The 27,847-nt window shown below is 58.6% G+C and overlaps 3 protein-coding genes across 4 annotated transcripts; all 3 read left to right on the top strand.

Annotated features, from left to right (window-relative positions):
• The first annotated feature begins 1,880 nt into the window (after window positions 1–1,880).
• ATP6AP1 (ATPase H+ transporting accessory protein 1) lies at window positions 1,881–9,281 on the top strand. Its single transcript, XM_060138074.1, has 10 exons — window positions 1,881–2,087; window positions 2,335–2,461; window positions 4,827–4,901; window positions 5,171–5,364; window positions 5,793–5,833; window positions 6,634–6,719; window positions 7,122–7,363; window positions 7,849–7,896; window positions 7,978–8,209; window positions 8,428–9,281. The coding sequence occupies exons 1-10, from the start codon at window positions 1,933–1,935 to the stop codon at window positions 8,635–8,637; spliced, it is 1,410 nt and encodes a 469-aa protein (XP_059994057.1). The 5' UTR covers window positions 1,881–1,932; the 3' UTR covers window positions 8,638–9,281.
• A 651-nt stretch (window positions 9,282–9,932) lies between these two features.
• On the top strand, window positions 9,933–15,840 carry GDI1 (GDP dissociation inhibitor 1). 2 transcript variants are annotated; one of them, XM_060137978.1, is made up of 11 exons: window positions 9,933–10,084; window positions 11,271–11,378; window positions 11,524–11,623; window positions 11,765–11,899; window positions 12,366–12,564; window positions 12,825–12,956; window positions 13,507–13,606; window positions 13,940–14,111; window positions 14,392–14,536; window positions 14,660–14,714; window positions 14,805–15,840. In XM_060137978.1, the coding sequence occupies exons 1-11, from the start codon at window positions 10,040–10,042 to the stop codon at window positions 14,955–14,957; spliced, it is 1,344 nt and encodes a 447-aa protein (XP_059993961.1). In that variant the 5' UTR covers window positions 9,933–10,039; the 3' UTR covers window positions 14,958–15,840. The 2 variants fall into 2 exon arrangements, with proteins under 2 accessions (XP_059993961.1, XP_059993963.1); XM_060137980.1 differs by lacking the exon at window positions 11,271–11,378 and having other exon boundaries at window positions 9,954–10,084.
• Window positions 15,841–16,470: 630 nt separating this feature from the next.
• Window positions 16,471–22,559, top strand: FAM50A (family with sequence similarity 50 member A). The gene is made up of 13 exons (XM_060138045.1): window positions 16,471–16,680; window positions 17,874–17,958; window positions 18,057–18,156; window positions 18,428–18,573; window positions 20,629–20,705; window positions 20,826–20,892; window positions 21,048–21,109; window positions 21,333–21,409; window positions 21,637–21,691; window positions 21,866–21,914; window positions 22,007–22,077; window positions 22,172–22,282; window positions 22,374–22,559. The coding sequence occupies exons 1-13, from the start codon at window positions 16,570–16,572 to the stop codon at window positions 22,380–22,382; spliced, it is 1,020 nt and encodes a 339-aa protein (XP_059994028.1). The 5' UTR covers window positions 16,471–16,569; the 3' UTR covers window positions 22,383–22,559.
• The last annotated feature ends 5,288 nt before the right edge of the window (window positions 22,560–27,847 follow it).

Genomic DNA, 27,847 nt, shown 5'->3' with positions numbered 1-27,847 from the left:
TCTCTCTCTCTCTCTCTCTATATATATATATTTAAATTTATTTATTTATTTATTTATCTTTGGCTGCGTTGGGTCTTTGTTGCTACGCGTGGGCTTTCTCTAGTTGTGGCGAGCGGGGGCTACTCTTCGTTGTGGTGCGCGGGCTTCTCATTGCAGTGGCTTCTCTTGTTGCGGAGCACGGGCTCTAGGTGTGTGGGCTTCAGTAACTGTAGCACGTGGGCTCGGTAGTTGTGGCTTGTGGGCTCTAGAGCGCAGGCTCAGTAGTTGTGGCGCACGGGCTTAGTTGTTCGGCAGCATGTAGGATCTTCCCGGACCAGGCACGAACCCATGTCCCCTACATTGGCAGACAGATTCTTAACCACTGCACCACCAGGGAAGTCCTTCCCTATATGTTTTATTATGAAAAATATCAAACATATAGCGTGTTAGTTTCCCAGGGCTGCCATAACAGATTACCACAAACTGGTAGGCTTAAACCAACGGAAATTTATTCTCTCCCAGTTCTGGAAGCTAGAAGTCCAAAGTCAACAGGGCTGTGCTCCCTCTGAAAGCTCTAGGGAAGAATCTTTCCTTGCCTCTTCCAGCTTCTGGTGGCTCCAGGAGTGCCTCAGTTGGCAGCTGCAAAACTCTGTCTCCATCATCAATTGGCCTTCTTCCCTGTGTGTCTGTGTCTAAATTTCTCTCTTCTTATAAGGACACTAGTCACTGGATTTAGGGCCCACCCTAATCCAGCATGACCTTATTTTGATCACATCTGCAAAGATCCTGTTTCCAAATAAAGTGACATTTACAAGTTCTGGATACACATGACTTTTAGGGGGATACTCTTCAACCCAGTACATGTACCAAGGTCAAAAAAAGCTTACAGTGAACACTCATATACTCACCCGCTAGATTTCAATGGTCACTAATATGAGAAATGAAAAATGGCACAGAAAGGGACTTCCCTCGTGGTGCAGTGGGTAAGAATCCATGCTCCCAGTGCAGGGGGCCGGGGTTCGATCCCTGGTCAGGGAACTAGATTCCACATGCTATGCCTCAACTGAGAGTTCACATGCCGCAGCTAAGGAGCACGCCTGCTGCAACTAAGGCCTGGCGCAACTAAATATGTATTTTTTTAATGGCACAGAAAAAGATGAAAGTCTCCCAATTTATTTGAGGTGGTGTCTCTCATCTTCTGACTCTAGCTGTCACTCTGTCTCTTTCCTCTCTTTAAGGCAAACTTCGAGAAAGGACAATCTATACCGTGTCTCCACTTCCTCACACTGACATCGCTCTCACCAAACTGGTGTTGCTAAGTACAAGAAAGTTTTCTGTCCTCATCCTACCTGCTTCCTGGCAGCAGTCGAGAATGACGTTGTTAACCATGGTGTGCTTGAAACTTCCCTGGGTTTCCCCCTCCTCTTTGATGCTCCTTCTCCGATCTCTCTTCTGGATCCTCCTCCCTGCCCACAGTAAGTGCTGGCGTTCCTCTGGACGCTATCCTGGGCGTCCTCTTCTCTCCCTACCTGTATAAAGGAGGGTCCATCTGCAGGAAAAAGAAACCACTCTTGCTACTTTAAGCACTAAGAAGATTAAAACAGGGAAGGGGGAAGCTGTGCGTGTGGGAACCAGCGGAGCCCGCTCCGCCCCGCTCCTTCTGCAGGGTTGGAACCCGCGGCGTCCGCAGCGGGGCAGGAGGCTGTGGGAGCCGGCGGAGCTCGGTTCCGCCCCCTTTCCTACTTGGAGCTTGCGCGCCTGGAGACACGTACAGCCAACCAGTGAAAAGGAGCGGCTGTGAGTGGCATCCACTTCGTCCAATAACCTGAGGGTCTGGAAAGCAGTCTTGCGCCCGGGCCAATGGCGGCTCGAGGCGGAGCTCGGGCGGGGGCGACGGTCACCTGATCTGCGGCGGCCGCGGTGGGTCCAGGCAGTGGAGGCCGAGAGGTTTTGATGGCGGCGACGGCGGTGGCTCGAGTGCGGGCGGGGATGCGGCGGTCCCTGGCGCTCTGGCAGATGCCATGGCTGCCGCTGGTGATGGTGGCGGCAGCGGCGGTGGCGGTGGCGTCGGAGCAGCAGGTGCCGCTGGTGCTGTGGTCGAGTGACCGGTGAGCGGGGCGGGCCGGGGCGGGCTGCGCTGCGCGCCGCGTCGGCTGAGGTGCCCTCGCCCGGCTCCGGGGCTGTCCTTGGCGAGGGGCGGCGGGGCCCAGAGGGGGACTGTCCCTTGCTCGGCGGCTCCATAGCGAGTGGGCTGGGTCTAAGCTCTGGGCCCCACGCATCAAGCTGGGAGCCCGTGGGTTTCCGATCTCAAGCCATGAGCCTCCGCTTGACAGCACGTCTTCTGTCCCCTGCCAGAGACCTCTGGGCTCCTGCGGCCGACACCCACGAGGGCCATATCACCAGCGACATGCAGCTCTCTACCTACTTAGACCCCGCCCTGGAGCTGGGCCCCCGCAACGTGCTGCTTTTCCTTCAGGACAAGGTGCGCCTGCCACAGCCTTCTCTCCCTCGGTCATCAGGAGGCAGGCAGGCCCCCTCCCCCCCCGCCCCAGGACACTGAGGCCCATTCCTCAAGGGAAGCTTCAGTGACCTTGTCCCAACTCTAGGGAGGTGTGGTTCCTCCCTTGGGAAGGCATGTAGGAGAACGTTCAGTGGGAATGGTGAGGGCCTTGAAATGGCACCCGCTTGATTGGGGGAAATAAAGGGTCAGAGGCCAGGTGCCCAGTGAGTGCCAGACCCTGATCTGATCTGCTCTACATGGTGGGGATGATGAACCCTGTTTACAGATCAGAAGAGTGATGCCCAAGGATGGCAAATGACTTGCCCAAGGTCACACAGCTAATGGGTGGCAGAGTCGTGATTCTAACTGTAATCATCGTAAGAGAGAGAATCGAAGAATGATCACTTACTGAGTGCTTCATTCGCACTATGCTGAGCTGATGTCATTATCTCGGTTTTACTGCCAAAGAAGGATTGGCTGAAGTTGTGTGGCTTGTGCAAGCCACAGCTGGTTCCAGCCTGAGTCTGTTGGACACCCCTCCACCCCAGGTTTGTGCTCATATCCAGCACACTGTTTACCCTCCCATCTGGGTCTTTCTGCTCCTAAAGCAGGCACGTAGACCACAAGAAGGTTCTAGGGCAGTGTAGGACTGTCGTTTGGGAGGTTATCGAGCTTCTGCTTGTCCGTTCCTCATTGATGGCCTGTATGGCTCATTCCCCTTTTGGTCTTGCTCTGTCGTTCTGTGGGCAGGTGGTGGTGGCTGTGCTGGCCTGTAATCTTTCCAGGAGGTGGTAAATAATGTAGTCAGACTGGAACTCAGTTCTGGTTCTACTACTTACTGGCCTTTGGACGTGTGAAATACTCTGCGAGTGCCCCTTTCCGCATCTGTAAAATGAAGACACCACTGACATCAGAGGGCTGTGAGGAACATTTCTCACAGTCCGTGTGAAACATGTAGCTGGCATCCCCACCCTGTCCTATGGCATTCCTTCAATTCATTCATTTGTCAAATATGGACTCTGCCTGCTGTGTACCAGGTACTAGGTGTTGGGGACACAGCAGTGAGCAGAATAACCCAAGCCCCCCTGGAGATGCTGACATTGTCGTGAGGGTGACAGGTAAATGCTAAGTTGGTGTATGATATAATGTCAGTTCTGTAGTCCTTAGAGAAGAAGGAAGCAGACTAAGGGGACAGAGTGACTGGCAATGCCGTTTAAGGTAAGGGTGACCAGGCAAGCGCTCGCTGTGGAGGTGGTATCTGAGCAGAGACCTAAGTGGAGGGAGGGATGGAGCCGTGTGGCTGTAGGGGAAGGGCATTCCTGACAGAGGTAACAGCAGGTGCAAAGGCCCTGGGCAAGGAGCGCTCCTGGCGAGCCCGTGGAAGAGCTGGTGTGGCTGGTGTATAGTGAGCGAGAGAAAGGGGCAGGGGATGGTCAGCCAAGGAACTGGGAGACAAGGGAAGACGTTGGTTGCAGTTCTAAACGTGGCAGGAAGCCTTGGGTGATTTCGAGCAGGGAGTGCCATGAGGACACAGCAGTGGTTCCTGGGCTTTCAGAATGAGAGCTCAGATGGCCAGACAGGGTCAACATTCCTGCCCAGAAGGGAGAGGAGGCCGGGCAAGTATGTATACCAAACAGGAGGAGGTTAGGGAAGCTGATTAAGATCTCCTCTGGGCCTAACCGGGAAAAGCCAGAGGAAGCTGGGAGTTGGGATGGAGGGGCAGAAGCTGAAGGACATCTCTAGGTTGCAGAGGAAAAGGGATGGGGTTGGGGCTACTGTGGCCCAGAGAGCTCAGAAGCCTTCAGTGCTTTCTCCAGCATGTTCTGAGATCCTCACCTCTCTCTCCCCTTCCACCAAAACCAGGCAGGGAGGGGCACTTCTCCCCCTCCTTTGCAAAGGGTCCCATCCAGACCGGACGGACGCGGCTGGCGCGCAGGCTCTCCTTGTCTCTGACTTCTGCCCTGGGGGGTGTGCAACCAGTGCTCCTGGCTGCCCCCCAGCTCCTCCCCACAGCTTCCCTCTTCCCTCCGCAGCTCCTCCCGTCTGCTCGCGGGGGGTGGCTGACTCTTACTCCCGAGGTTACCATGAATCAGCTGCCCACAGACTTCCTTCCAACCCCATGACCACCTTCCTTGTTCCCTCACCCTGCCAAGAGGGTGCTGGAGAAGACAGAACCTTCCACCGCCCCACCCCACCCCTAAAATACACCGTTGCTCACTCTTCGGACCAGATCAAATTTGACTCTAAATGAGATTCTGCTGGCCCTGCAAACGCACAGGGAAGGTGTCTGCCCCCTGCCCTGGCCCTAGTCCAGCGTTCTGAGGCCATCTCCCTGCTTCCCTACTAGCTGAGCATCGAGGACTTCACAGCGTATGGTGGCGTGTTTGGAAACAAGCAGGACAGTGCCTTCTCTAACCTGGAGGTAAGGGTCCTCTCCCAGCTGCAGGCCCTGGAGGCCATCCTGCGCCCCCTCTCCCAGCACAGTAAGAACTGTCCCCTCAGGAGCCAGAGATGCTGGCTGAAGGTAGAAAGGCCTTAGTGTCAGGGCCAGGGGTGTGGCGTGTTTTCTTTGTCTCCTGGAATGAGAGCCGGTGTGGGTGTGGGCGTGGCTTTCCAGAGAGGTCTGGGAGGCTGGCCCGGGTCCACTGGCCCCTTGCTAACTCATCCTCTCGCCTGCCGCTCTGTCCCCAGAATGCCCTGGACCTGGCCCCCTCCTCTCTGGTGCTTCCTGCCGTCGACTGGTACGCGGTCAGCACTCTGACCACTTACCTGCAGGAGAAGCTCGGGGCCAGCCCCCTGCACGTGGACTTGGCCACCCTCCGGGAGCTGAAGCTCAACGCCAGCCTCCCGGCCCTGCTGCTCATCCGCCTGCCCTACACAGCCAGGTACGGCCCGGCCTCTAGCCTCAGGGCCCAGGCCCCGGTGGCGCAGCTCAGCCAAGGAGAACAGCCCTCCCGTTAGCACCTTGAGGCCCTCCCAGAAGGTGCCTGTGTGGCCAGAAGAGGCGGGAAGGACCTCAGCCCGTCGGGCCTCCTGAGACAAGGCAGACGTGGGCCTTGCTGGCGGGGAGCTGGCCCGCCTAGCGGGGACCATACACGGAGCAGGTGGCAGGGACTTGAGCTGGACTCCAGAGCTGGGGGAGGAGGGCCGGGGGATTCCAGGCGGGGCTGTGAGGTGAGCAAAGGTACCGGTGGCGGGAGTGGGCCCGCAGCTCGAGTGTGCTAGGTGGCGGGGCTACCAGGCAAGGACGGCGGCCCAGGGCAGCGGAGGCCATTTGGATTTGGGCGTCTCTAACGTTCTGTCTCTTCCCCAGCTCGGGTCTGATGGCACCGAAGGAAGTGCTCACAGGCAACGGTGAGTGGGGTCGGGGCGGTGCACGGTTTCTGTCCTCATCCCACCCTTGGCCGCAAGGAGCTGGCCCGCGCTGCTCAGCCCCTCCGCCTGCATCTTGGCAGCAACTGGCCAGCTGAGCAGGGCCCTGCCGGTCCCCAGGCCTCGGCCGTCTCTGGCTGGGCCCAGCCTGGCAGAGCTGTTGGGTGTCCAGGGGCCTTCCGTGTGCAGCCTGGAGCCAGTTTCCACTCAGGCGGCCTGAATCCTCGGGTTTGGGCTTGAATATACCAGCAACGTTTCAAAAAACAGTTCCAAGGACTGGTCTTCCTTTGGCTGTAAAGGACAGTCATTCCTCCTGGCAAGGTCACTGGACACTTTCCGGGTGTAGAGTTGGAGTTTTCTGTGTCTGTCTGTCTTTCCTCCCTCCACTGAGTTAGGATGTGGCATTAGGGATTCAGTGACTGGGGCCACGGTGGCCGGGGGGAGGCTGGGGCTGGGGGGGATGATGAGAAGCGGCTGCTGGAGACAGCGAACACCAGTGAAGGTTGCTGGGACCCGGCTCTGCGAGGGTCTCAGCGTCCCACCAGAGGACGTGCCGGTTGCCGGCGACGGGGACCGCACAGGGCAGACATCCGGCGCTCCCCAGCTCAACACAGCGATCCCGCTGAGCACCGTCAAGAGAAGCCTCCGAGAGGGTGCATGGAAGGCCCCAGCCTCGCCCCTGCCGTGTGACAGTCGGGCGGGTTCTCACGGGCAGTGGCAAGCGTGGCCGCGAGCGGCCGCCTGTGACTTGCTTCTCTGCCCCCCCCCCCGTTGCTCCTCAGATGAGGTCATCGGGCAGGTGCTGAGCGTGCTCAAGTCGGAAGACGTTCCGTACACGGCGGCCCTCACGGCAGTCCGCCCTCCTAGGGTACGTGCCCTTGCCCAGGGCTCCGGGATGTGTGGCCAGGGGCCTGGAGGGGGGCCGGCTTCTCCTCCGGGCAGATGTCGGGGCGGGGGGCGTTGGGTGAGCCGTGAAGTCCTGCTTCCTCCTTCCAGGCGGCCGCTGCCCATCTCACCCCAACAGCCTTACTGGCTGGCGTATTCGGACAGTAAGTCCAAGTGTTCCTAAGGTGCAGAGACGAGAAACATCACAAAGGCTTAGGGGCCACCAGGGGAAGGCTTCCCAAAGGAAGCTTTGAGTATGAGCGTGACTGGTGGGACTTGAGATGGTGGAGAGAGTGCCCAGCGGGACCGCAAGGGCAGGCCGCTTGTTTCAGGGCCTGCTGAGAGAACCAGGGCTGTTGAGAAGGCTTGTGGGCTCTTTCTGCAGGTGGCCCGCGATGTAGCCTTGGTGGCTGGGGGTCTGGGTCGCCAGCTGCTGCAAAGACAGTCGGCATCGCCTATGATCTTTTCCCCTGTGAGTTACAACGACACTGCCCCCCGGATCCTGTTCTGGGCCCAAAACTTCTCGGTGGCATATAGGGACCACTGGAAGGACCTGACCTCCCTCACCTTTGGGGATGAAGACCGCCTCAACCTGACCGGCTCCTTCTGGAACGAGTCCGTTGCCAGGTAAGGGCGAAGTACGTGCCACTGAGGGAGTATGTGTTGGGGGCTGTCCGCCGTGGGGATGCAGGTGGCATTGTGGAGGGGGGGAGGCTGGCGGAGGGCTCCTGAGTGGGCGTTGCTCAGAGCTCTGCCTCCTCACGCCTTCTCGTCCTCGGCCCGACCTCGGTGGTTAATACCTTGGGTCCTGCTACTTCCCCCTTGGGCAGCCTCCGCAATCCCCAGGGGGAGCTGAAGGAGTGGCCATGGGTTCAGGTGAACCAGAGGGAGGAGCTCTCAGCTGGAGGTGGGGAACCTGTGTGCTGGCTGGTTCCTGACTTAGGGTGTGATGGGGCCTCAGTTTTCCTGTCTGTCAAGTGGGGGGCACTGCCTCTTCAGGTGGCTGTGAGGACCCCGTACAGCTTAGGTAGAAGGATACCTGAGGAACTTGCTCTAAGATGCTCAAGGCCATCCCAGAACCTGAAAACTCACCTCTTCCTCTGACTCTGCAGGCTTGTGCTGACCTACGAACAGCTCTTTGGTACCACAGTGACATTCAGGTGAGTCCGAGAGGCAGGTGCGGGTGGGCTCGTGCGGCTCCGGCCTCTCCAGCTGCCTGACACCTCCACGGCCTCCCCCAGGTTCATTCTGGCTAACCGCTTCTACCCGGTGTCTGCCCGACACTGGTTTACCCTGGAGCGCCTTGAAATCCACAGCAATGGCTCCGTCGCCTACTTCAATGCCTCCCAGGTCACGGGGCCCAGCATCTATTCCTTCCACTGCGAGTATGTCAGCAGTCTGAACAAGAATGGCAATCTCCTCGTGCCCGGCACACAGCCCTCTCTCTGGCAGATGACTTTTCAGGACTTCCAGGTAGGAAGGGGGAGGGACCGTGCCCGGAGGTGGGGAGCCCAGGGTGGAGGTAGCCCAGTACTGGGAGGGGCTGGGGGAGCAGAGGCCTGAAGAGTCTCAGTGTGCTTTGGGTTGGGGTTAGGGCTTGGGAATGGAGTTGAGAGTCCTGTCGCCTTGGTGCTCCCACGCCCTTACTGGGCCTCCCTGTGCGGGGCCACTCGGTGCTTTCTGTCCCACAGATCCAGGCCTTCAACGTGACGGGTGAGCAGTTCTCCTACGCCAGTGACTGTGCAGGCTTCTTCTCCCCGGGCATCTGGATGGGGCTGCTCACCTCCCTGTTCATGCTCTTCATCTTCACCTACGGCCTGCACATGATCCTCAGCCTCAAGACCATGGACCGCTTTGACGACCACAAGGGCCCCGCCATAGCTCTGACGCAGATCGTGTGACCCTGCGTCTGCGGGGGGGTGAGGGCGTGCTGGTGTCCAGGTCGTCGCGTTCCCACCAGAGGCATGCTGGACGGGAGGGCTTCCCCTCTGCCTACGGTAGCATGACTCCTGGCTCCTCTTAGCCTGTCTGGCTCTCTGTTCAACCTGCTGAGGGTCTTCCCTGGGCTGCCCACTCCCCACCTCTATCACCAAGGTGTATGTATTCTGCGTAGACAGTAGACAAATTTCCCAGGCTTGGTCATTGTGAAGGAAGGGACCGTGAGTTCTAGGGCCCGTCCTCCTCCCCCTTTCTCCTTATTTATTCTCATTTCTCCACCTTCGCCCCTTGCTGTTTATAAGTGCTTTAGTGTAGCCACTGCTCCCTCCCCAGGCTCTGTGGGGCTCCTTGTAGCAGCCAGGAGCTGGAAGTTCCCTGAGTTTGGGGGGTGTGGAAGTACTATTTAACTGTCTGTCCTGCTTGGCTGGTGTTATTGTTTTTTGGTGATGTTGTGCTAAGGATAAGCAGTGCACTGGGTTTTTTTTTTTTTGGCCTGAGAAGGAAGGGACCTCCATGGCAGGGGGGCTGGGTGTGATCTCTGGGTGCCTGGCAGGAGCCTGGGGTGCTCGTGGTTTCCTTCCTAATAAAATAAAGACGGGTCGCCATGCTTGGGCCTCTTGTTACTCATTTCTGCGCTGGGCACAAGGGAGGATGCGCTTGGCTGAGGGCTGCCGGAGGAGGCGTGCGAAGGTACCCGTAGCCTAGCGCGACCAAGAGGGAGGCGGGAGGGTCTCGCACGGGTCCGTCCTGCGGGCTGCTTTTCCGGCGGCCAGGGAAGGCCGAGAGGGTTGTTAGCAAGCTGCGTCCCTAACCGACTAAAGGAGGGCGGGGGAGGTCAGCGCCCGGGAAGGGGGTGGAGACGGCCGCGACAATGGCCGCCCCTACGTCCCTAGGGGGCCGCCTCGGGCTGCCGCAGCGGCGCGCACCCAACCCGCGGGGCCGCGCTGAGCTTCCCGGGGGGCGGGGCGCGTGCGGCTCCCGCGCACGGATCCCTCGCGGACCTCAGCACCGGCTGCCGAGCCGCCCCGCCCGCCCCGCCCGTCCCGCCCCGCCCGCTCTCCCCTCAGGGCCGTTGGCGAGCGGACGCTGCCCGCAGAGCCGCGCTGGTGCTGGGGCCCGGACCCCAGCAACCCTCACGGGAGCCAACCCGGGGAGGCGGTGGCCCCGGTCGGCGCGGCGGGGGCGGGGAGGGGCCGGGACTCTTTGACGCGGCGGAGGGGTCGGGCTACGGCCGAAGCGCCGCCATCTTTGGTCCAGTGCGGCGGAGGCGGCGGCGGCGGCGACGGCGACGGCGGCGGCGGCGGCGGTGGTGGTGAAGGAGGAGGAGGAGGAGGAGCCGACGGGCGCTGACACCGAGGCCTGACCATGGACGAGGAATATGATGTGATCGTGCTGGGGACCGGCCTCACCGTAAGTGCGGCCTCTGGCGTCCGGGGCTCCGCCTCGCCCTCTTCTCCCCGGGATGCTGCAGCCCTCGGCCCCATCCTCCCATCATTGCCATCGTGGCGCTGCCGCCCCCGGCGTTCGTGTCCCCGAAAAGACAGCCCCATGCCCATCCCCCCTCGACGTTGCTTCTACCCACTGTCTTGGCCCATCTCCAAGAAGCGGCCCCTCTTCTGGCCGCCCCCCCCAACTCCCCGGGCCCCGACCCCTGGCCCCTCCCGCCCTCCCTATTACGGCCGGCAGGGCCGGAAAACGCACCTCCGCTCGCCCCGATGTCTCCCGTTGCTCCTGACCCCGCCCACCCGGCCCCCACCCAAGGCCAGCCCAGCATCACCTACCATCTTGCGCTAATTCTGGTGGGGATGTAGTAGTACAAGGACCGCCGGTCAGGTCGGGGGACCTGGCCAGGATGGGCCCTCATCCCGCCTCCCCGGGTTCTTATGGGGCCCGGGGACCCATGGAATGTTCCAGAAGGAGCAGCAGTGGGGGCAGTGACCACATTCCCGTTACCCCACCCCGGTTTCCCGTGGAGACCTCAGGCTGGGTCGTATTTGCAGCCTTTGTCCTTGGGCTGATGACAGTGACTGGTGAGGGTGTTTACCCTCCCCCAAACCCCCTCGGACTGCTGCCTTGAGAGATGCATCCCCTTCAGTCGGGTGCAGAAGCTCCTTCCGTGGCTGGGAAGGCTCACGGTCAGGAGCTCCTCTCTGAGGAAAGAGTAGTCCAGGGTGGGGCCTGGGATTTCAGTCCCATGCTAACTAAGCCTTTTTTTGCTTCCCGCTTGGGTCCCTTTGGCTGTGCAGCTAGGTCGTCCCTGAGGTTCATTGTGTTTTATCTGCTTTTCTGTGGGGCTCTACGTAGGTAGATGACTTTCTTGGTATCTGGGTTGCTGGAAGACCCTGCGTGTGTCTGCTGGATACGGTCTTCCTTGTTCACCTTTTTGCCTAGCAAGGTTATGAAAGGAAGCCGTGGTCAAATGAAGCACCACCCCCAATTTTAGGCAAGGCGACCAGCCACGGATGGAAGGAGCTGTCCGTTGGGGCACAGTCCTTCCAGCTTTGCTCTCCTCTCAGGGTTGGGGTGGGGAATACATCAGGGCTCCTGGTGGGAATGTGGGCAGGTAGGAGTGCAGTGAACATCGCCCCTCGCCCAGGAATGTATCCTGTCGGGTATCATGTCCGTGAACGGGAAGAAGGTGCTGCATATGGACCGGAACCCCTACTATGGGGGCGAGAGCTCCTCCATCACCCCCCTGGAGGAGGTAGGGTGCTTGGGGCCCAGGCCCATCCCTTGTTAACCTCTCGTGTGGGGTGCGGAACGAAGCAGCTCCCCAGGTTTTCTGGGCGGGGGGTGGGGGCGGGGGGGGGTCCTTGAGGTGCATCTCGGTCTCTCTCTTCTGCCTGCAGCTGTATAAGCGTTTCCAGTTGCTGGAGGGGCCCCCTGAGACGATGGGCCGGGGCCGAGACTGGAACGTTGACTTGATCCCCAAATTCCTCATGGCCAACGGTGAGGGAGATGAAGGAGGTATTATGGGGGGGTGATTGGGATGACCAGAGGAGGGTCAGACTCCAGAGAAGGGCAGCCAGACCAGGTGGAGCTTCTGGAGTGAGCCACGCTGACTCTTGCCTTGCCCACACCACCCCGCAGGACAGCTGGTGAAGATGCTGCTGTATACAGAGGTGACGCGCTACCTGGACTTCAAGGTGGTGGAGGGCAGCTTTGTCTACAAGGGGGGCAAGATCTACAAAGTACCATCCACCGAGACTGAAGCCTTGGCTTCTAGTGAGTGTGGGTCCCCTGAGCCGGGGAATCGTGGGGCGGGGCAGCTGTCCAGAGCAGGGCGCCCCTTGCCCAAGGTCACGTTCCTCACACCGCACCGGAAGCCCCTTGCTCTGTCACCCCTCTGTGCCCTGGGCCATGCCTCCCGCTGGTTGCCAGGAGGGGAGTCCGCGTGCGGAAGGGATGTGGAGTCCTTGACAGACTTCAGGTTTTGACGGGCTTCACCTGATTAGTGAAACGTCCCCAAGTGTCGGAGCCAGGAGGGCCCTCAGAGCCGTCCAGCCCGACTCACTCTTCGTACATATGGGGAAACTGAGGCCAAGAAGCACAGAGGGGTTCATCTGAGGTCACGTGGGGTCAGCAAGAGAACTCAGCTGGGAGCCAGGGTGCGCGCTTGCTCCGCCTCCTTGGTGGGATGGAGAGTTTCATTGTCTGTGGTGCAATGATTGTTTTCACGTTGCCCGCGCAGATCTGATGGGCATGTTTGAGAAACGGCGCTTCCGTAAGTTCCTGGTGTTTGTGGCAAACTTTGATGAGAATGACGCCAAGACCTTCGAGGGCGTTGACCCCCAGAACACCAGCATGCGTGACGTCTACCGGAAGTTTGACTTGGGCCAGGATGTCATCGACTTCACTGGCCATGCCCTGGCGCTCTACCGCACCGATGAGTGAGGGGAAACTGGCATGGCAGACCACCCCTCATCCGGCCCTCACCCTGCCCTACCTGCTCCTGCCTGCTGTTCTCTTGGCCCACGCCTCTCGTACTCAGCCTCGTGCTCGCTTGCCTGTCGCCTTTTCTGTCCCTTCCCTACAGTTGACCCGTGGGCTTCCCCAGGCCATTGAGGGTGGTGGGAAGGCTGGCCTGGTGCCTGGGTGGGGTGAACTGGGGGTCCTGCTGTTGGAGCCTCTTCTGACCCCATCCCCCCAGCTACCTGGACCAGCCCTGTCTTGAGACCATCAACCGCATCAAGTTGTACAGCGAGTCCCTGGCCCGGTATGGCAAGAGCCCGTATCTGTACCCACTCTATGGCCTTGGCGAGCTGCCCCAGGGCTTTGCAAGGTAAGGGCGTGGCTTCGGTCGGTTGGCGGTCCCAAGAAGGACTGAGGCCAGCGATGGAAACGGCCCCCTTGGGTACCTCCACAGCATTTTGTACTTTCTCACTGTGGTCCTAGTTCATTTCACTCCATCCTTGGGTGGTGACACCACAGTGGGGTATTGACGTGCAGAGTTGAAGAACCACAGATGGGGGCTTGCTTGGCTCCTGGCCTGAGTCAGGCAGCGCTAGGACTGGGCACGGGGCCTGGAAACCTCGAGTCGGATTCTCCAGAGCCCTTCGTTCTGTTTCCCAGAACATTTCCGTGAGGAGCCACCCTCACGCTAGCCCTTCGCCGAGCATTCTGGCGATAAGCTCCGGAGAGGAAGGAGCACTCCAGGTTCAGTCCTGAGTGTGTGGCTGCGACAGAGTTGGGAAGGCCGCCAGGTCTCCTGAGTTCTGCCTGCCTGGGGCCGCCTTCTCTGCACCCTCGTGCTGGTAGGGGCAGGTGGCGCAGTATCACTGGTCCCCGTTTGTCCTGGGAGGGCGCCCTCACCATCACTCTCCCCACCACAGGTTGAGTGCCATCTATGGGGGGACCTACATGCTGAACAAACCCGTGGATGACATCATCATGGAGAACGGCAAGGTGGTGGGCGTGAAGTCCGAGGGAGAGGTGAGCCGTCCCCGCCGCGCAGGGACGCTGGTCTGGGCGGGGTTCGCCCCCTCCTTAGAGGTGCTCTTCCCAGTGACCCTGGCTCTGCTGGGTCCGCTGCTGCTCGGCTCTGAGGGCCTCGGGCTGGGGACCGGGGCTCCAGAAGAAGCCTATGTAGCCGATCTTGTTGGCAGACGTCTGCGTATCAGGGCCCCCTCCCCGAGGTACAGGAGGAAGCTGCATGTTGTGGGAGTGTCCTGCCTGCCGGAGCTGCCAGCCCTCGTCGTGAGTCCAGGCCCTGAAACCCCGAGGGGTGTGATTAGATAGGGACAAGGCCTTTTGGTGTTTTCACAGGTGGCCCGCTGCAAGCAGCTGATCTGTGACCCCAGCTACGTCCCAGACCGCGTGCGGAAGGCTGGCCAGGTTATCCGTATCATCTGTATCCTCAGCCACCCCATCAAGAACACCAATGATGCCAACTCCTGCCAAATCATCATCCCCCAGAACCAGGTCAACAGGAAGTCAGGTAGGACTGGAGGAAGTCACGTGTTCTCTCCGGTGTGGCTCATGCCTTTCCCCTCAGCCTGGGGGCTGGCTCCCTGCCAGACCCCTCCATGGGAGAACAGGGACCCACACTGCAGTCCCCATGACCTGAGGTCCAAGGCATTGGCTGGCTTGGTCTCTTCTCCTCCGTGAGGGTGGCAGCTTGGATGCTGCCCGCTCTGCAGGGCTGGGGAGGGTGGGCGGGCCAAAATTGAGCTTGGCCCCCCACATGCCCGTGTTAACCGAGCCCTTCCTGCGGACAGACATCTACGTGTGCATGATCTCCTATGCACACAATGTGGCTGCGCAGGGCAAGTACATTGCCATCGCCAGCACCACGGTGGAGACCGCAGAGCCCGAAAAGGAGGTTGAGCCGGCCCTGGAGCTGCTGGAGCCCATTGACCAGAAGTGAGGGGCTGGGGGGCTGGGGCGGAAGCTGGGGGGGAAGGGAGCCAAGGAGCCGGAGGGTGGGCATCAGGGAGGGCAAGGCTGGTTGTGAGACCTGTCTCGTCCCTTCCATCTGCCCATCAGGTTTGTGGCCATCAGTGACTTGTACGAGCCCATCGACGATGGTTCTGAGAGCCAGGTAAGCAGCCTGTCCCGGCCCCGGCTCCTGGCTGCCCGCCCAGGGCCCCTGCCCAGCTCACCTCGGGCCCCGGGCGCTGGCTGTTTCCAGGTGTTCTGTTCCTGCTCCTATGATGCCACTACACACTTTGAGACAACCTGCAACGACATCAAAGACATCTACAAGCGCATGGCAGGCTCCGCTTTTGACTTTGAGAACATGAAGCGCAAACAGAACGATGTCTTTGGAGAAGCTGACCAGTGATTGCCGACCCCGGCCCCAGCCCCTGGTACCCTCTGCCCCAACCTGAGCCTGTTCTCCTCAAGGGCTGGGGAGATGGGCGTGGCTGGGCACCCCCGTTTCCAGCATCTTCTGCTTCCCCCACCACATTCCTGTCATCCACCTCATTGATTCACTGACCAAATCCTTAACCTTAGTGATGGTTTGGGAGACGGGGCGGGGGGGGGGTTGGTTAGTATCCTCTTTCTTGGCCCTTCCTTATCCTGGGAGAAGGGGGTTCCTCTCCTTGTGTGTGTCTCTCCCCCCACCCCTAATTCTTCTGCTCTGTTCGGGAGGAACGTGGAGGAAAAGCTGACTTCTGCCCCCACCGCTCTTACCCCTGCTCTAGTGGCCTTTGGAGATGCCCCCTGCCTCCCCCCACCAGCTCTTGTGTGTTGGAGAGAAGGGGCCCTCCCAGCACAAAGTTGCAGTCCTTTCCCTACCCCCCCCCCGTAATTTATTCTAATTTATTAACTTCGGCCCACCCTGTGTGAGAAGGGAGCACTGTGCCCTGCAGCCTCACGGTGCGGCCTGGGGCTGCGGAGCAGCTACCCTGGCCTGGCCTTCCTAACCCTGGCGACCCTGGTGCAGCCTGGGAAGGAAGAGGGCTTGGGTGTGGCCCCACTGGAGGTTGATTTGGTTTTTGTTTCTTGTCTTTGTGTCTGCTGGTACTTGCTGAGAGAGAAAAGACATGTGAGCAAAGCAGAAGGAGGTGGGAAAATGGATCCAAACCCCGTGTGCCCTGCCCTATTCCTTCCCCTTAGTGGTGGGAAACCCTTATCTTGCAAAGTGAATGTGTCCCCTTCCCCAACCTCTAGTGTATTTCACAGAAAACAAAACCTCCCAATAAAACTGTGTTGAAACCTGAGCCCAGATCGTTCGTTTTATTTCCCCAAAGCTGCATCTGGAGAGGGCCTTGGCTCCCTGGGCTGTCCTCCTTTCCTACCCAGGCTTGGGACTGCGTGGGGTTTAGTTTTGCTCCTGATGGCTGTAAGAGGTGACTCCATCAGGAAGGAAACAGGTCACATCACGCTGCCCAAGGGGTCAATGTGAGAGGAATCGAGGGAGAGGGGTCTGGCCTGGGGTGGGGGCTGAGGTGGAGGAAGCAGAAGCGCAGGCCCAGCCTCATGGCCTGGGGAACCGCGGGGCTGGGGCCCAGTCTTGGGAGGGGAGTCAAAGCCAAGGAAGCAGGGGGAACCAGGACGCTCTCAGGCAGGGAGTCAGCGAGGGGATGGGGATCTGCCCTTAGACTGAGATCAACATCGAGGAAGTGAGGGGCCCGGGGGCCCAGCCTTGGGGTCAACAGAGGGAAGCAGGGCTGGGAACCCAGCCTCGTACCGGCGGTTATTGTTGAGGAACTGATGGGGAACCTATAAAGAGAAGGACCGCGGCGTCCAGCTTCCGGCGGCCGGCGGGGCGGGGCCGCTAGCGGGGCGGAGCTGGGCGGCACGCAGTCACGTGCCGGGGGCGGGGCGCGGTGGCAGGGAGTTCCCCGGTAGCGACGTCACGGCGCTGGGGTCAGTTGACTGCACGGCCGACTCCACAGCCGTTGCAGCCCGTGAGACTCGGCCGGACCGCTGTCGCTGTCGCCGCCGCCATGGCTCAGTACAAGGGTGCCGCGAGCGAGGCGGGCCGCGCCATGCACCTGATGAAGAAGCGGGAGAAGCAGCGCGAGCAGATGGAGCAGATGAAGCAGAGAATCGCGGAGGTGCGGGCTGCGCCGGGGCGCCTCGGCGCATGCGCGCGGCCCGCCGCCCGCGCTCTGCTCCCGCCGCCCGGGGTCGTGCGGGGCCCCGGGGAGCAGAGCGCGGGCGGCGAGTGGGGGTGGGACCCTTGCTCGCCGATCTCTAGCAAGGGGCGGAAATGAGCCGGCGACAGTCTGTTCATGTGTAAAATGGGCGCAGAAGGCTGAGAGGAGGTGGGCTGTGACAAGCCTCCAGCAGGAAGGAGCCACACTCACTGGTTACATTTTTGGCATTGGGGCGATCCTCGAGGGCACAGAGCGTTCGTTCTCTGGCCCTTCAGCCCTGAGAGTCAGGCCCAGATCCAATGGATATCAGGAAGGGTGGGCCCCAGCCAATCCACCGGACTCATTCTGGAGCCCTTTTCATGGGACAGAGGCAGGCAGGAAGGTCTGGGGTGCTCGCGGTTCACTAAGGGCTTCAGTGAGTGGCCAGTGGCAGTGGGCCGTCAGGAAGGAAGGAGCCCTCCACTTAGGCCTTTGGGGGAGAGTCAAGAGCAGGGCCTCGGCGCAAGGGGAGGGCAGGCCTTAGGTACTGTGGCAGCCGGGCCCAAGGAAGTGGCTGCATGCTGAGGCCCGGTGCTGCCTCGGTTTACACTTGTGCCCCAGCCCCACTGTCGCAGTGCGGACTCAGTGGTGGGACGGAGGTACATTTCTCTGCTGGCCGCCACCTGTGGAGGCTGCTGGCCAGAGAGGGACCTACTTGGTACCAAGTGGGATGGGACTGGGCTGGAGTGAGGAGGCCTCGTGGGAAGCTGTTGGCAACATCTGGGGCAGGAGGGAGCAGCATTGCTCGGTGAGGGACCGGGCCGCCAGCCACTCTCTGCTCCCTCCTGGCACTCCTGGCCTTGGGTCTCCAGAGCTTCAGCCTAAGAGCTGGGCGTGAAGAACACCAGCCACTGAGTGAGCTCTGGTTCCCAGTGGGACCTGTGGAGGGGCCGGAGCAGCACAGATGGCACGGGGAAACGACCCCACTTGGTTCCCTCGGCACTGGAAGAGCCTCTCACAGCCCCGTGGAACCTTCCATCTGTCAAGGGAAGGGGACATGTCTTTCCCAAGGTCACATCATAGTCTAGGGACACACCTGGGACTAGAACCCAGGTCCCCGCTTGCATGGTGGGGTGGCAGGTGCCCTCACTGCTGCTTTCCCTCCCGGACAGGAGAACATAATGAAATCCAACATTGACAAGAAGTTCTCTGCGCACTATGACGCCGTGGAGGCGGAGCTCAAGTCCAGCACTGTGGGTGAGCAAAGTGCTTGTGTCCCCACTCCCGGGCTGAGGCCGGCTGCATGGCTGACTCTGGGTGACCGCCTCTTGCCCCCGCATCTCCTCACCTCGCAGGTCTTGTGACCCTGAACGACATGAAGGCTAAGCAGGAGGCCCTGGTGAAGGAGCGGGAGAAGCAGCTGGCCAAGAAGGAGCAGTCGAAGGAGCTGCAGCTGTGGGTCGTCTCCTCCCAGCCAGCGGCCTTCCCCTCTGGATGGAGCTCGTGCTTGGGGGCGGGTCAGGCTGGTCCTGCACGTGGAAGGGGAGGGGGGACCCTTTTTCATCATCAGAGCCCTGCCTGCCCGTGAACTTGAAGTGCCCCGGGCCAGTAGGACTCCTCTGGGCCTGCGCTGAGTGGGACCCGCACTGAGCACACAGGTGGCTCTGGGTCGGGGAAGGGGCCTCGGGGGTGGGAACATGCGTGACGGCCACCCATGCCTCGGCAGGAAGCTGGAGAAGCTGCGAGAGAAGGAGCGCAAGAAGGAGGCCAAGCGGAAGATCTCCAGCCTGTCCTTCACCCTGGAGGAAGAGGACGAGGCAGGCGACGAGGAGGAGGAGGCGACCATGGACGACGACGAGCTGGAGAGGGAAGGTGGGGGCAGGTCCCGCTGGCAGAGCTCTGTCCTGGCATCCAGCTCGCAAGTGAAGAAGCACCTCTGCCAACAGCCTTGACTGCCCGCCGCATTCGGGGTCCCGGACCTCACAAGTTGGGGCAGGAGGGAAAGGGCCAAGCCTTCACCGTGGCAAAGTTGAGTGGGGGGCTCGCTTTTGGTGGCCGATTGAGTGGGAACCAGCTGTGTGGTCCCTGGGCAGCTGTGTGGGGCTCGTGTGGCTGGGCACCAAACTTAATTCTGTTTGAATAATTTCAGTGTAAATTGACCCAACCGCAGAAACTAAGCGGCTGCTCACTGGACAGTGCAGGACTTGCCCAAGGGAACAAGGGGCCACAGGAATGACTCGGGAAGGCTGAGGTCACCATGGGGCCCCTGTGTGCTGGGCACCCGCTCACGGCCGGGCCAGGGCCGAGGCAGACGGACAGAAGCCGGGTGCCGTCCCTGTCCTGGTGGGAGACACACAGGGAAGCGTGTGTCTCGCTGGGGCCAAGGGAGGGGGGGAAAATTGAGTTGGGCCTTCAGGGTGAGGGGAATCTCATTAGCACCCAGAGAGAGGCGGGTGAGAAGCATGCAGAGTCAAGAGATGAGTGTGCCCAGAAGCAGAGCGGGCAGAAGTGGACGCATTTGAGGACCGGGGAGGATGCAGCACAGGCCTGGCCTGGGTTAGAAAGCGTGATGGCCAGGATGTGGTGGCCTGGGATCAGTGTTGGGGAACCACGGCAGGTGATGGCACTGGGACAGCTTTGAGGGGAGCGGCCAGTGCTGTCAGGAGGAAGAGGCTGCCAGCCCCCCGGGGGGAAACCCCTGGGGTAGTCTCACTACTGTTTAGTAACAGTAACTAGTAATATTTGGTATCTAAAATATTCCCACGGGCAGGTCAGTTCCATTTGGTGTGAGCTGCCCATCTGTGTGGCAGAGGCCACCTTTGGGACAGCACGGGTCTGGGGGGAGGCTTTCAACCTCTCTGTGTGTCACTGGGGCTTTGAGGGTGCTTCCCTCCCCCTGGAGGTTTGGTTTCCGGGGCCCGGCCATGGGTAGCTGGCGTGGAATTTTTGTAACTTGTCCAGGCGCTGGAACCCCTGCCCTGGAGTATGGGCTTGTCTTCTAGGTCGGCGGTTCTCAAAGAGTGCTCCAGGGACCCCTGGGGGTCTCCGAGACCCTTTCGAGAGGTCTGCGAGGTCAAAACCATTTTCATAATTGTGCTAAGACGTTCTTGGCCTTTTGCACTCTTGTTCTTTCATGAGCGTGCAGTGGATTTTTCCAGAGGTCACGTGACATGGCATGCCGGCCTCCCTCCGACAGCTGATAGAATGCATGCTTTCGTGTTCTCGAGTCTGTGGCACTTCCCAGATTTAATTTGCAGTTTGGTGACTGTCAACGGTTACAACTCCCAGGGACAAGAGCTCTCTGGGGTCCTTGGTGACTTGTAAGACTGTCCAGGGTGCCGAGACCAGCAAGTTAAAGAATCACTGTTCTCGTTCATTTGTGTCCTAATTGGGGAAAGTGAGTTGCAGAGTCCAAGGTGTCAGGCCTGGCCTGAGCCCAAGTGGGGCCTCTCCTTCCCTCCTCCCCGCGGGTTCTGATAGTAGCAACCATAGGACTTTGGGCTTCAGTTTCGTCTCCTGGTAAAAAGGAACGTCGTAAGCTTTTGAGGCTGTCGTGAAGAGTGGGTGAGACGTCGGATGTGGATGTCCTGCTCCTCTGGTGCAAAGGACCTTCTCTCCCTCTGGCACCGGCACTGAGGCCTTAAGTCCCCCGAGGCACTCCAGGTCACAGCTGATGGGGCAACAATTTGGTACCAGCCTCCTGTTCAGCTGCTGGCAGTGGAGACCAAGGTGAAGGCCCCTTGGCAAGGGCACCTCTCGTAAAGGTTTCCATAGGTGCTGTGAAGAGGGCTGTGCGTCCTGGCCAGGACAGTCCAAGAAGCCTCCAAGGAGGTTGCATTTGAGCTGAGGCCTGGGTGACAAAGGTCTGGGGTGCCCCGGAGGCAAGGGCCATCGTGCCACTGACCCTTGTGTTTCCTTTTGCTCCAGAGATCACCACAAAGAAGAGGAAACTGGGGAAGAACCCAGATGTGGACACGAGCTTCTTGCCTGACCGAGACCGGGAGGTAAAGGCGGCCTGACCCCGACCCTGGCAGAGGCTTTTGCTCAGGAAGTGGGGCCCTGCGTGCCCCCTGAGCAGCCCTGGGCAGCCCTGGGCCTCCCTCCTTTGCCTCTTTCTCTTCCAGGAGGAGGAGAATCGGCTCCGGGAGGAGCTGCGGCAGGAGTGGGAAGCCAAGCAGGAGAAGATCAAGAGTGAGGCTCCCGGAGGGGGATGTGTGTGGCCCGGGGCTGGGAGCCGCACCCGCGCTCCTGCCAGCGCTGCTCTGGGCAGCGCCCCGAGCCCCAGGGAGCTGGCAGGGAGTGGGGACACCGGGGTCTGGAGGCCAAGCGGCAATTCTGTCTTGTAGGCGAGGAGATCGAGATCACCTTCAGTTACTGGGATGGCTCTGGGCACCGGCGTACAGTCAAGGTGACGCTGCGGGGCCTGCTCCCCGTGCCCCATGCCCCTCGCCCCTCGGGCCCAGCCTCCTTTGGCCTCGGTGGGAAGGAGCTGTCAATCCCTTGGTATGGGTGGCCCCTGGGGGTTCGGGGGGAGCAGGGAGGAGGGTTCCGGGCTTCCGTCCTCCCTTCCCAACTCCTTGGTTGGTTTCCCCGCACGGTTTCCCTCTTGCCTCTTCTTGGGTCACTCACAGATGAAAAAGGGCAACACGATGCAGCAGTTCCTGCAGAAGGCCCTCGAGATCCTGCGCAAAGACTTCAGCGAGCTCAGGTGGGGCTGCGCGGGCGTGCAGCGGGGTGCACCGGAGTCTGCAGCCTCAGCCCCGGCGCTCGGGACCCCAGGTCGCGGCTGCTGCTCGCGGCACGCCGGGCGCCGTGCTCCTGAGAAGGGGGCCGCGCCCCCTTCCCCATCCCCCTTCCGGCATCGCGGGCCTCTGCCTCCTAGCTCTGGTGCCCCGGTGTCCTTGGCCACCTGCTATCTGGTCCTTTCTCCCTCAGGTCGGCAGGGGTGGAGCAGCTCATGTACATCAAGGAGGACCTAATCATACCCCACGTGAGTCCCTTCTCTGGGGGCTGCGGGGAGGGTCTCGGGCCGTGGCACACCTGGGGGCTTCGAGGGGGGCCCCGCCTGCCCTGGGTCTTCGGCTCGGGTGGGCAGGGCTGGAACCCGGCTTGCAGGCGGCCGAGGTGGCTCACCTGCCGTCGCCTTCCTGCCCTCTGCGCGTAGCACCACAGCTTCTATGACTTCATCGTCACCAAGGCACGAGGGAAGAGCGGTGAGTGTGCCTGGCCCCGCCCCCCGGCCACTTGCCCGTGTCACGGGGCGGCAGCTGACGGGGCCTGGCCTCTTGTCTCCTTGTCCCTGCAGGGCCCCTCTTCAATTTCGACGTTCACGATGACGTGCGGCTTCTCAGTGATGCCACCGTGGAGAAGGATGAGGTACGGTGGGCAGGGGCACTGCGCGGGTAGGAGGGGTCCAGCCACGTGGCCCTGAGCCCTGAGCCGCAGCGCCCGGCCCTTCTCCCGTCCTCAGTCGCACGCGGGCAAGGTGGTGCTGCGGAGCTGGTACGAGAAGAACAAGCACATCTTCCCCGCCAGCCGCTGGGAGCCCTACGACCCTGAGAAGAAGTGGGACAAGTACACGGTACAGCAGCCCCCGAGCACTGGGTGGGAGCTGGCCTGCGCCCGGCCCTGCTCAGCTCACCTTTCCCCTCTGTCCCCTCGTCCTGCACCAGATCCGGTGACGTGGCAGCAGCGCAGCCCCAGCCCCTGCGGCTCCCTGCGGCGCCCTCCCTGCGGCGCCGGGGCTCCAGGCGCCCGGCTCCCTGCTCCCGAGACGTGACGGGGCCTGCTCAGCCCCTGCCCCTGGTGCTGTGTTTACCGCCTTTTTCTTTTACGACAGAGATACACACGTCAGAGCTAGAGCACCTGTTGTGCATTTTATTTTAAAGATGTTTTTGTTTATTGAGCTAAAATTCACATAGCATAAAATTCACCGTTGTGACCATTTGAAAGTGTACCATCCAGGGGTACTTAGTACATTCATAGTGTTGTGAATCACCCCGAAAGGAGGCCCCACGTCCATTAGCAGCTGACCCCCAGCCCCTCGCATCCCCTAGTTTACTTTCTGTCTGTGTGGATCTGTCTGTTCTGGAAGTTCCACATAAATGGGATTATACAGTATCTCTGCTCTGTGTCTTGCAAGAAAGCGTGTGTTTGGCAGGGGTGGGAGGGTGGGAGGGATCCACTGGGGCCTCAGCAGGCCCAGCTCGTCCCCACTGCGGCACCTACATGGGGAGGAAGGGCGTTCCTCCCCGTGCTTCCCGCCCAGGACTTTGGGCTCCTTTGTGTCTCCTAGCTGCCCGTTCCATGAGGGACACGGCTGGCCTGTGGCTCCCAGCCACCCTGTATCCCTGTCACAGCATCTCTCCCCAGACTGGACACGGGAAGGCCGCTGTGGATGCCCTGTACTCACTGCTTGCCCACCCGACCCACGGCCAGCTCTGCTCAGGCTGCCCTGGGGCTGGTCGCTGTCACGGCCCCAAGGGGGGAACTTGTCTTGGGGATGTGTGCTCCTGCTTCCTGCCCCGCCTTGGCGGCCAGCTCCCCTGGTTCCCCTGGGCCCAGCTCCAGGAGGCTGAGGAAGGTAAGCCCACCACCCCTGCTCCCCCCTTATTCCCCTTGCCTGAGACTTGGCAGAGGGGACAGGGGACAGACCCCAGCCGGCAGGGAACGTCTCCGCTCTGGGTCCGGCCCCACCTCCCTGGCCAGTGTGCAGATCTGACGCTGGTGGTGGGCTTTGCTGGGTGCACAGGCTCTTGTGCCCTTCTCTGTGGCAGGGCCCTCTGTCCTGTTCAGCTGTGGCCTGGGGAGGCCCATCTGGCAGCTAGGAGCTGTCACTTGGGCTTCCTTACCCTGTGTCTGGGGCGGGGCCATCCAGCGTCACTTGGAGGAGGGAGGAGGGTAGAATAGGCCTGGGCACCCTAAGTCCTGGATGTGGGGAGCAACTCTGAGGAAGTCGATGGGGCTTTCTGTTGGGTTCCGGGAACCCTGCGGGGGGATCCTCTGGCCTGCGCCAACGCCCTCCTGCCCCCTTTGAGAAGCCACCAGAAGACTGCATGATTTGAGGGAGCCGCCTTTGGCCCGGCAGCTTCTGGAAAACAAGCCCCTTGAGGCCCAATCTTGGGTCCTGTCAGGGAAACAGCCCTAAGTTGCTGGGAAGAAGGGAGACGTCTGGGGTCAGGGTCAAGGGGGCAGGGAGGCTGTCAGGGGAGGAGACCCCCTTCCCTGTGGCCATTGGAGGGATGGAAAAGACACCATGGTTGGTGGGGCCCAAGGGAGGAGCCCCTTATCCTAAGAAAGGGCTGAGAAAGGGCCAGCTTTCTGCTTGGCAGTCTTGGGCTCCCTACTTCCTACCTGGAGGCCAGTGCAGGCCAGCACTCCTGCCAGGAGGGGCACTGTCGTGCTGGGGGTCCTCTCCTCGGGACCTTGAACTCACGTGAGTGTGGAGTGTAGGGGAGAGGTCCGGGGGCCGCAGAGGAAGGTTGGGGGCTGCTGGGACTATTATCTGATGCTCTAGAACTACACGAGGTCACCGAGGCCAGTGAGTGCTCACCAAGGTTTCTGGGGACTAGTGTTTGCCAGGGGTGGGCTAGGCGGTGAGGAGAGCAGGTGTGTCGACACAGGAAGGCAGGCTGGAGGTGAGTGGGGTGGAAGGGAGGGAAGGAGAGAGGGGAAGGCGAGGAAGGGAGGAAAGGTCAGAGAGGCAGTGCCCAGAATGAGCGGGAGGGGCGGGGGCCAGCTCTTCACCCTCCGGGTCCAGTTGCCCCAACAAAGCACCCGCGGTTATTGCTTAACAATGCATCCCCCAGTAGCCTACGTGTCTCTCCAGATCTGTGCATCCACAGCCTCCTCCGTTTTAAATCTTTTTAAAACTTTTTGGCCGTGCCATGCAGCCTGCGGGATCTTAGTTCCCCAGCCAGGGATGGAACCCGTGCCCCGGAAGTGGAAGTGCCAAGTTCTAACCACTGGATGGCCAGGGAAGGCATAATTAATTTTCCAGACAGTGGCAGACTCCCCCCCCCGGCCCCTCCCATTTTGCAGCACCACCACCAGGTGAGAGTCCTGGTTCCCAGGCTTCGAGCACAGTGCACTGTCACTCCTCAAGGGGTGGGGGACATATGCAACCTGAGATGGCTTAGAGACCATGTGGTCTCTTAACTGTGGGATTTTGTTTTTTATTTTCAATTTCTTTCAGCTGAGGAAAAATTCACATAACATAAAAATAACCATTAGCCATTTAAAAATGCGCATTTCAGTGGCAATGAGTATATTCGCAATGTTGTGCAACCATCACCTCTGTCTACTCCCAGAATATTTTTATCGTCTTAAAAGGTGAGAAGAGGGCTTCCCTGGTGGCGCAGTGGTTGAGAGTCCGCCTGCCGATGCAGGGGACACGGGTCCGTGCCCCGGTCCGGGAGGATCCCACATGCCGCGGAGCGGCTGGGCCCGTGAGCCATGGCCGCCGGGCCTGCGCGTCCGGAGCCTGTGCTCCGCAACGGGAGAGGCCACAACAGTGAGAGGCCCGCGTACCGCAAAAAAAAAAAAAAAAAACAAAAAAAAGGTGAGAAGAAATGTCTCAGTTTGTGGAACTTTGTTACAGCAGCCACACAGAAAAATGAACTTGACATGGGTTGTAGACCTAAAAGTAAAAGCTAAAACTAAAACTATATATAAATAAATCATGGGGGAAAACCTTTGTGACCTTGGTCTATGCAAAGTTTTCTTAGACAGGAGACAAAAAACAATCATAAAAGGAAAAACTGATAAATTAGACTTCATCAAAAATCCAAACTTTTGCTCTTTAAAAGATACTATTATGAAAATGAAAAGACAAGCCACTGGCTTGGAGAAAAGAAAATATTTTTATGACAGAGGGCTTGTATCCAGGATATGTTTTGCATGCACGTGCGCACGTGTGCGCGTGCGCGCACACACGTAAACTCCTGCAAGTCAATAAAAATGAGACAAACATCCTAATTTTAAAAAACGGGCAAAAGGGACTTCCCTGGTGGTCCAGTGGTTAGGACTCTGTGCTTCCACCGCTAGGGGGCACAGGTTCGATCCCCGGTCAGGGAACTAAGATCCTTCATGCCCTGTGCATGTGGCCGAATGAGGAACAAAAAAACAGGCAAAAGATTTGAATACACAATGTCACAAAAGATGAATAAGAATGGCAATAGCAACACAACATTGTAAATCAATTATACTCCAATAATTTTTTTAAAAAAACGGTAAAAAACAAGTGAAAAGATGCTCACCAGCTTCATGGTGACAGCAAGCAGATGGGCAGCCACCTGGGGCTGGGCGGAGGGAACCCAGAGGGGCCTCTGGGCTGATGGAAATGGCCTGTATCTTGGCTGGAGGGTGGTTAAAAGGGGTATGTATTTGTCAAAACTCATTGAACTGTACCCTTAAAGTGGGGTCATTTATTGTCTGTAAATTATACCCCAATAAAGCTCATTTTAAAAGAAAACAGGAAAAGAAGGCAACTAATGAAACTGGTTACCTAAAGGGGTCGGAGGGAACCGGGCGATAGGGATGCGAGGGAGTGATGTTCCTCTGGATGTGTCTCTTCTGATGCAGTTTTGACTTCTGGACACATGTTGCCATTTTACATACTAAAAATAAATCAACAGGATGGGGGGAAAAGCTAAAACGGAATACAAACAAATTCTCCCAAGTGTATTTCAAATGAATAACATAGCTATATTAAAAGGAAAGATTTTTCGTTTTTGGCCGTGCTCTTCTTGGCTTGTGGGATCTCGGTTCCCCGACCAGGGATTGAACCCGGGCCACGGCAGTGAAAGCCTAACCACTAGGCCACCAGGGAACTCCCATAAAGGGAAATTTTTTTTAAAAGCTACCCAAGGGACTTCCCTGGTGGTTCAGTGGTTAAGAATCCATCTTCCAATGCAGGGGATGGGGGTTCGATCCCTGTTTCTGGGAACTAAGATACCATGAGTGGCACGGCCAAAAAAACAAAAACAAAACAAAAAACCAATAATGGATTACAGTCCATCGAATAAAATCCACATCCCCGAGTCCACACTGATAATGAATATATAGATAGATGAACAGAGGAGCTGTTCCTGACAGGAGAATGCCAATGAATGAATGTAGGAGGGATCATGGAGGGAGAAGAATCGCTGTTTTGTAACCATCAGAGTAATCATTGATTTAGGCAAGAATTATCAATGACTGGTAACATTTTGATAAAAACAGAATATTTACCTAGTTTCAAAGTATCTTCCTACAAGCTGCTTTTTAGTTACAAAGGGAAAAATAATAACTGTCCACTTGAGAAACTGGCAGTCACCACCTTAACCAAATGCTTAAAGTTAACATCACAGTGAAGGGACAAAACAATAACACTTGCCTCCTGATAAGAAGCACAGAGAGGGCCTGGTAGCCTCCCAACACCACACAGCCCAAATCGCACCCTGAGAAAACATCGGACAAATCCAACCTGAGGACGTTCTGCCAAACACCTGGCCTGCACTCTTCAAAAATGTCCATGTCATGAAAGGCCAAGAAAAGCAGAGGAATGTTCCAGATTAAAGGGAACCAAAGAGACATGAGAACGAATGCCATGTGGGATCCTAGACTGGATCCTGGATCAGAAAAAACATCATGAGGACAATTGGTGAAATTCGAATGAGACCTTAGATAAAATAATATTATCGTATTAACATTAACATTTCTGATGTTGATAGTTATACTTTGGTTATGTAAGACTCTATAATAATAATACAGTAATTATGCTGTGGTTATGAAATACAGAATGAAGTATTTAGGGGCAAAGGGGTAAGCTGTATGCAGACATAGTTACTTAGACATAGTTGATAGCTTACTTAGACATAGTTGATAAAAATATTATTTTTATATGTAATAAACACATATGCACCCACAAGTGAGAGGGAGAGAGAGAATGAGAAAGCAAATGGAACAAAATATGAACTCTTGGTGAATGTGGGTTAAGGGTACATGGGAGCTTTCTGTACTATTCTTACAGCTTTTTTGTAAGTCTGAAATAATTTCAAATTGTTAAAAAGAAAGCTACCGCTTCTATCCAACATTGACTGGAGGGTGTAGCCAGGGCAATTAGGCAACACAATGAAATAAAAGGCGTCCAGATTGGAAAGGAAGA

This window comes from Lagenorhynchus albirostris, chromosome X (assembly GCF_949774975.1).
Source record: "Lagenorhynchus albirostris chromosome X, mLagAlb1.1, whole genome shotgun sequence".
Lineage (NCBI taxonomy): Eukaryota > Metazoa > Chordata > Mammalia > Artiodactyla > Delphinidae > Lagenorhynchus > Lagenorhynchus albirostris.
Note: the sequence above shows the minus strand (reverse complement) of the source record. Positions and strands in the feature narration are given on the sequence as shown.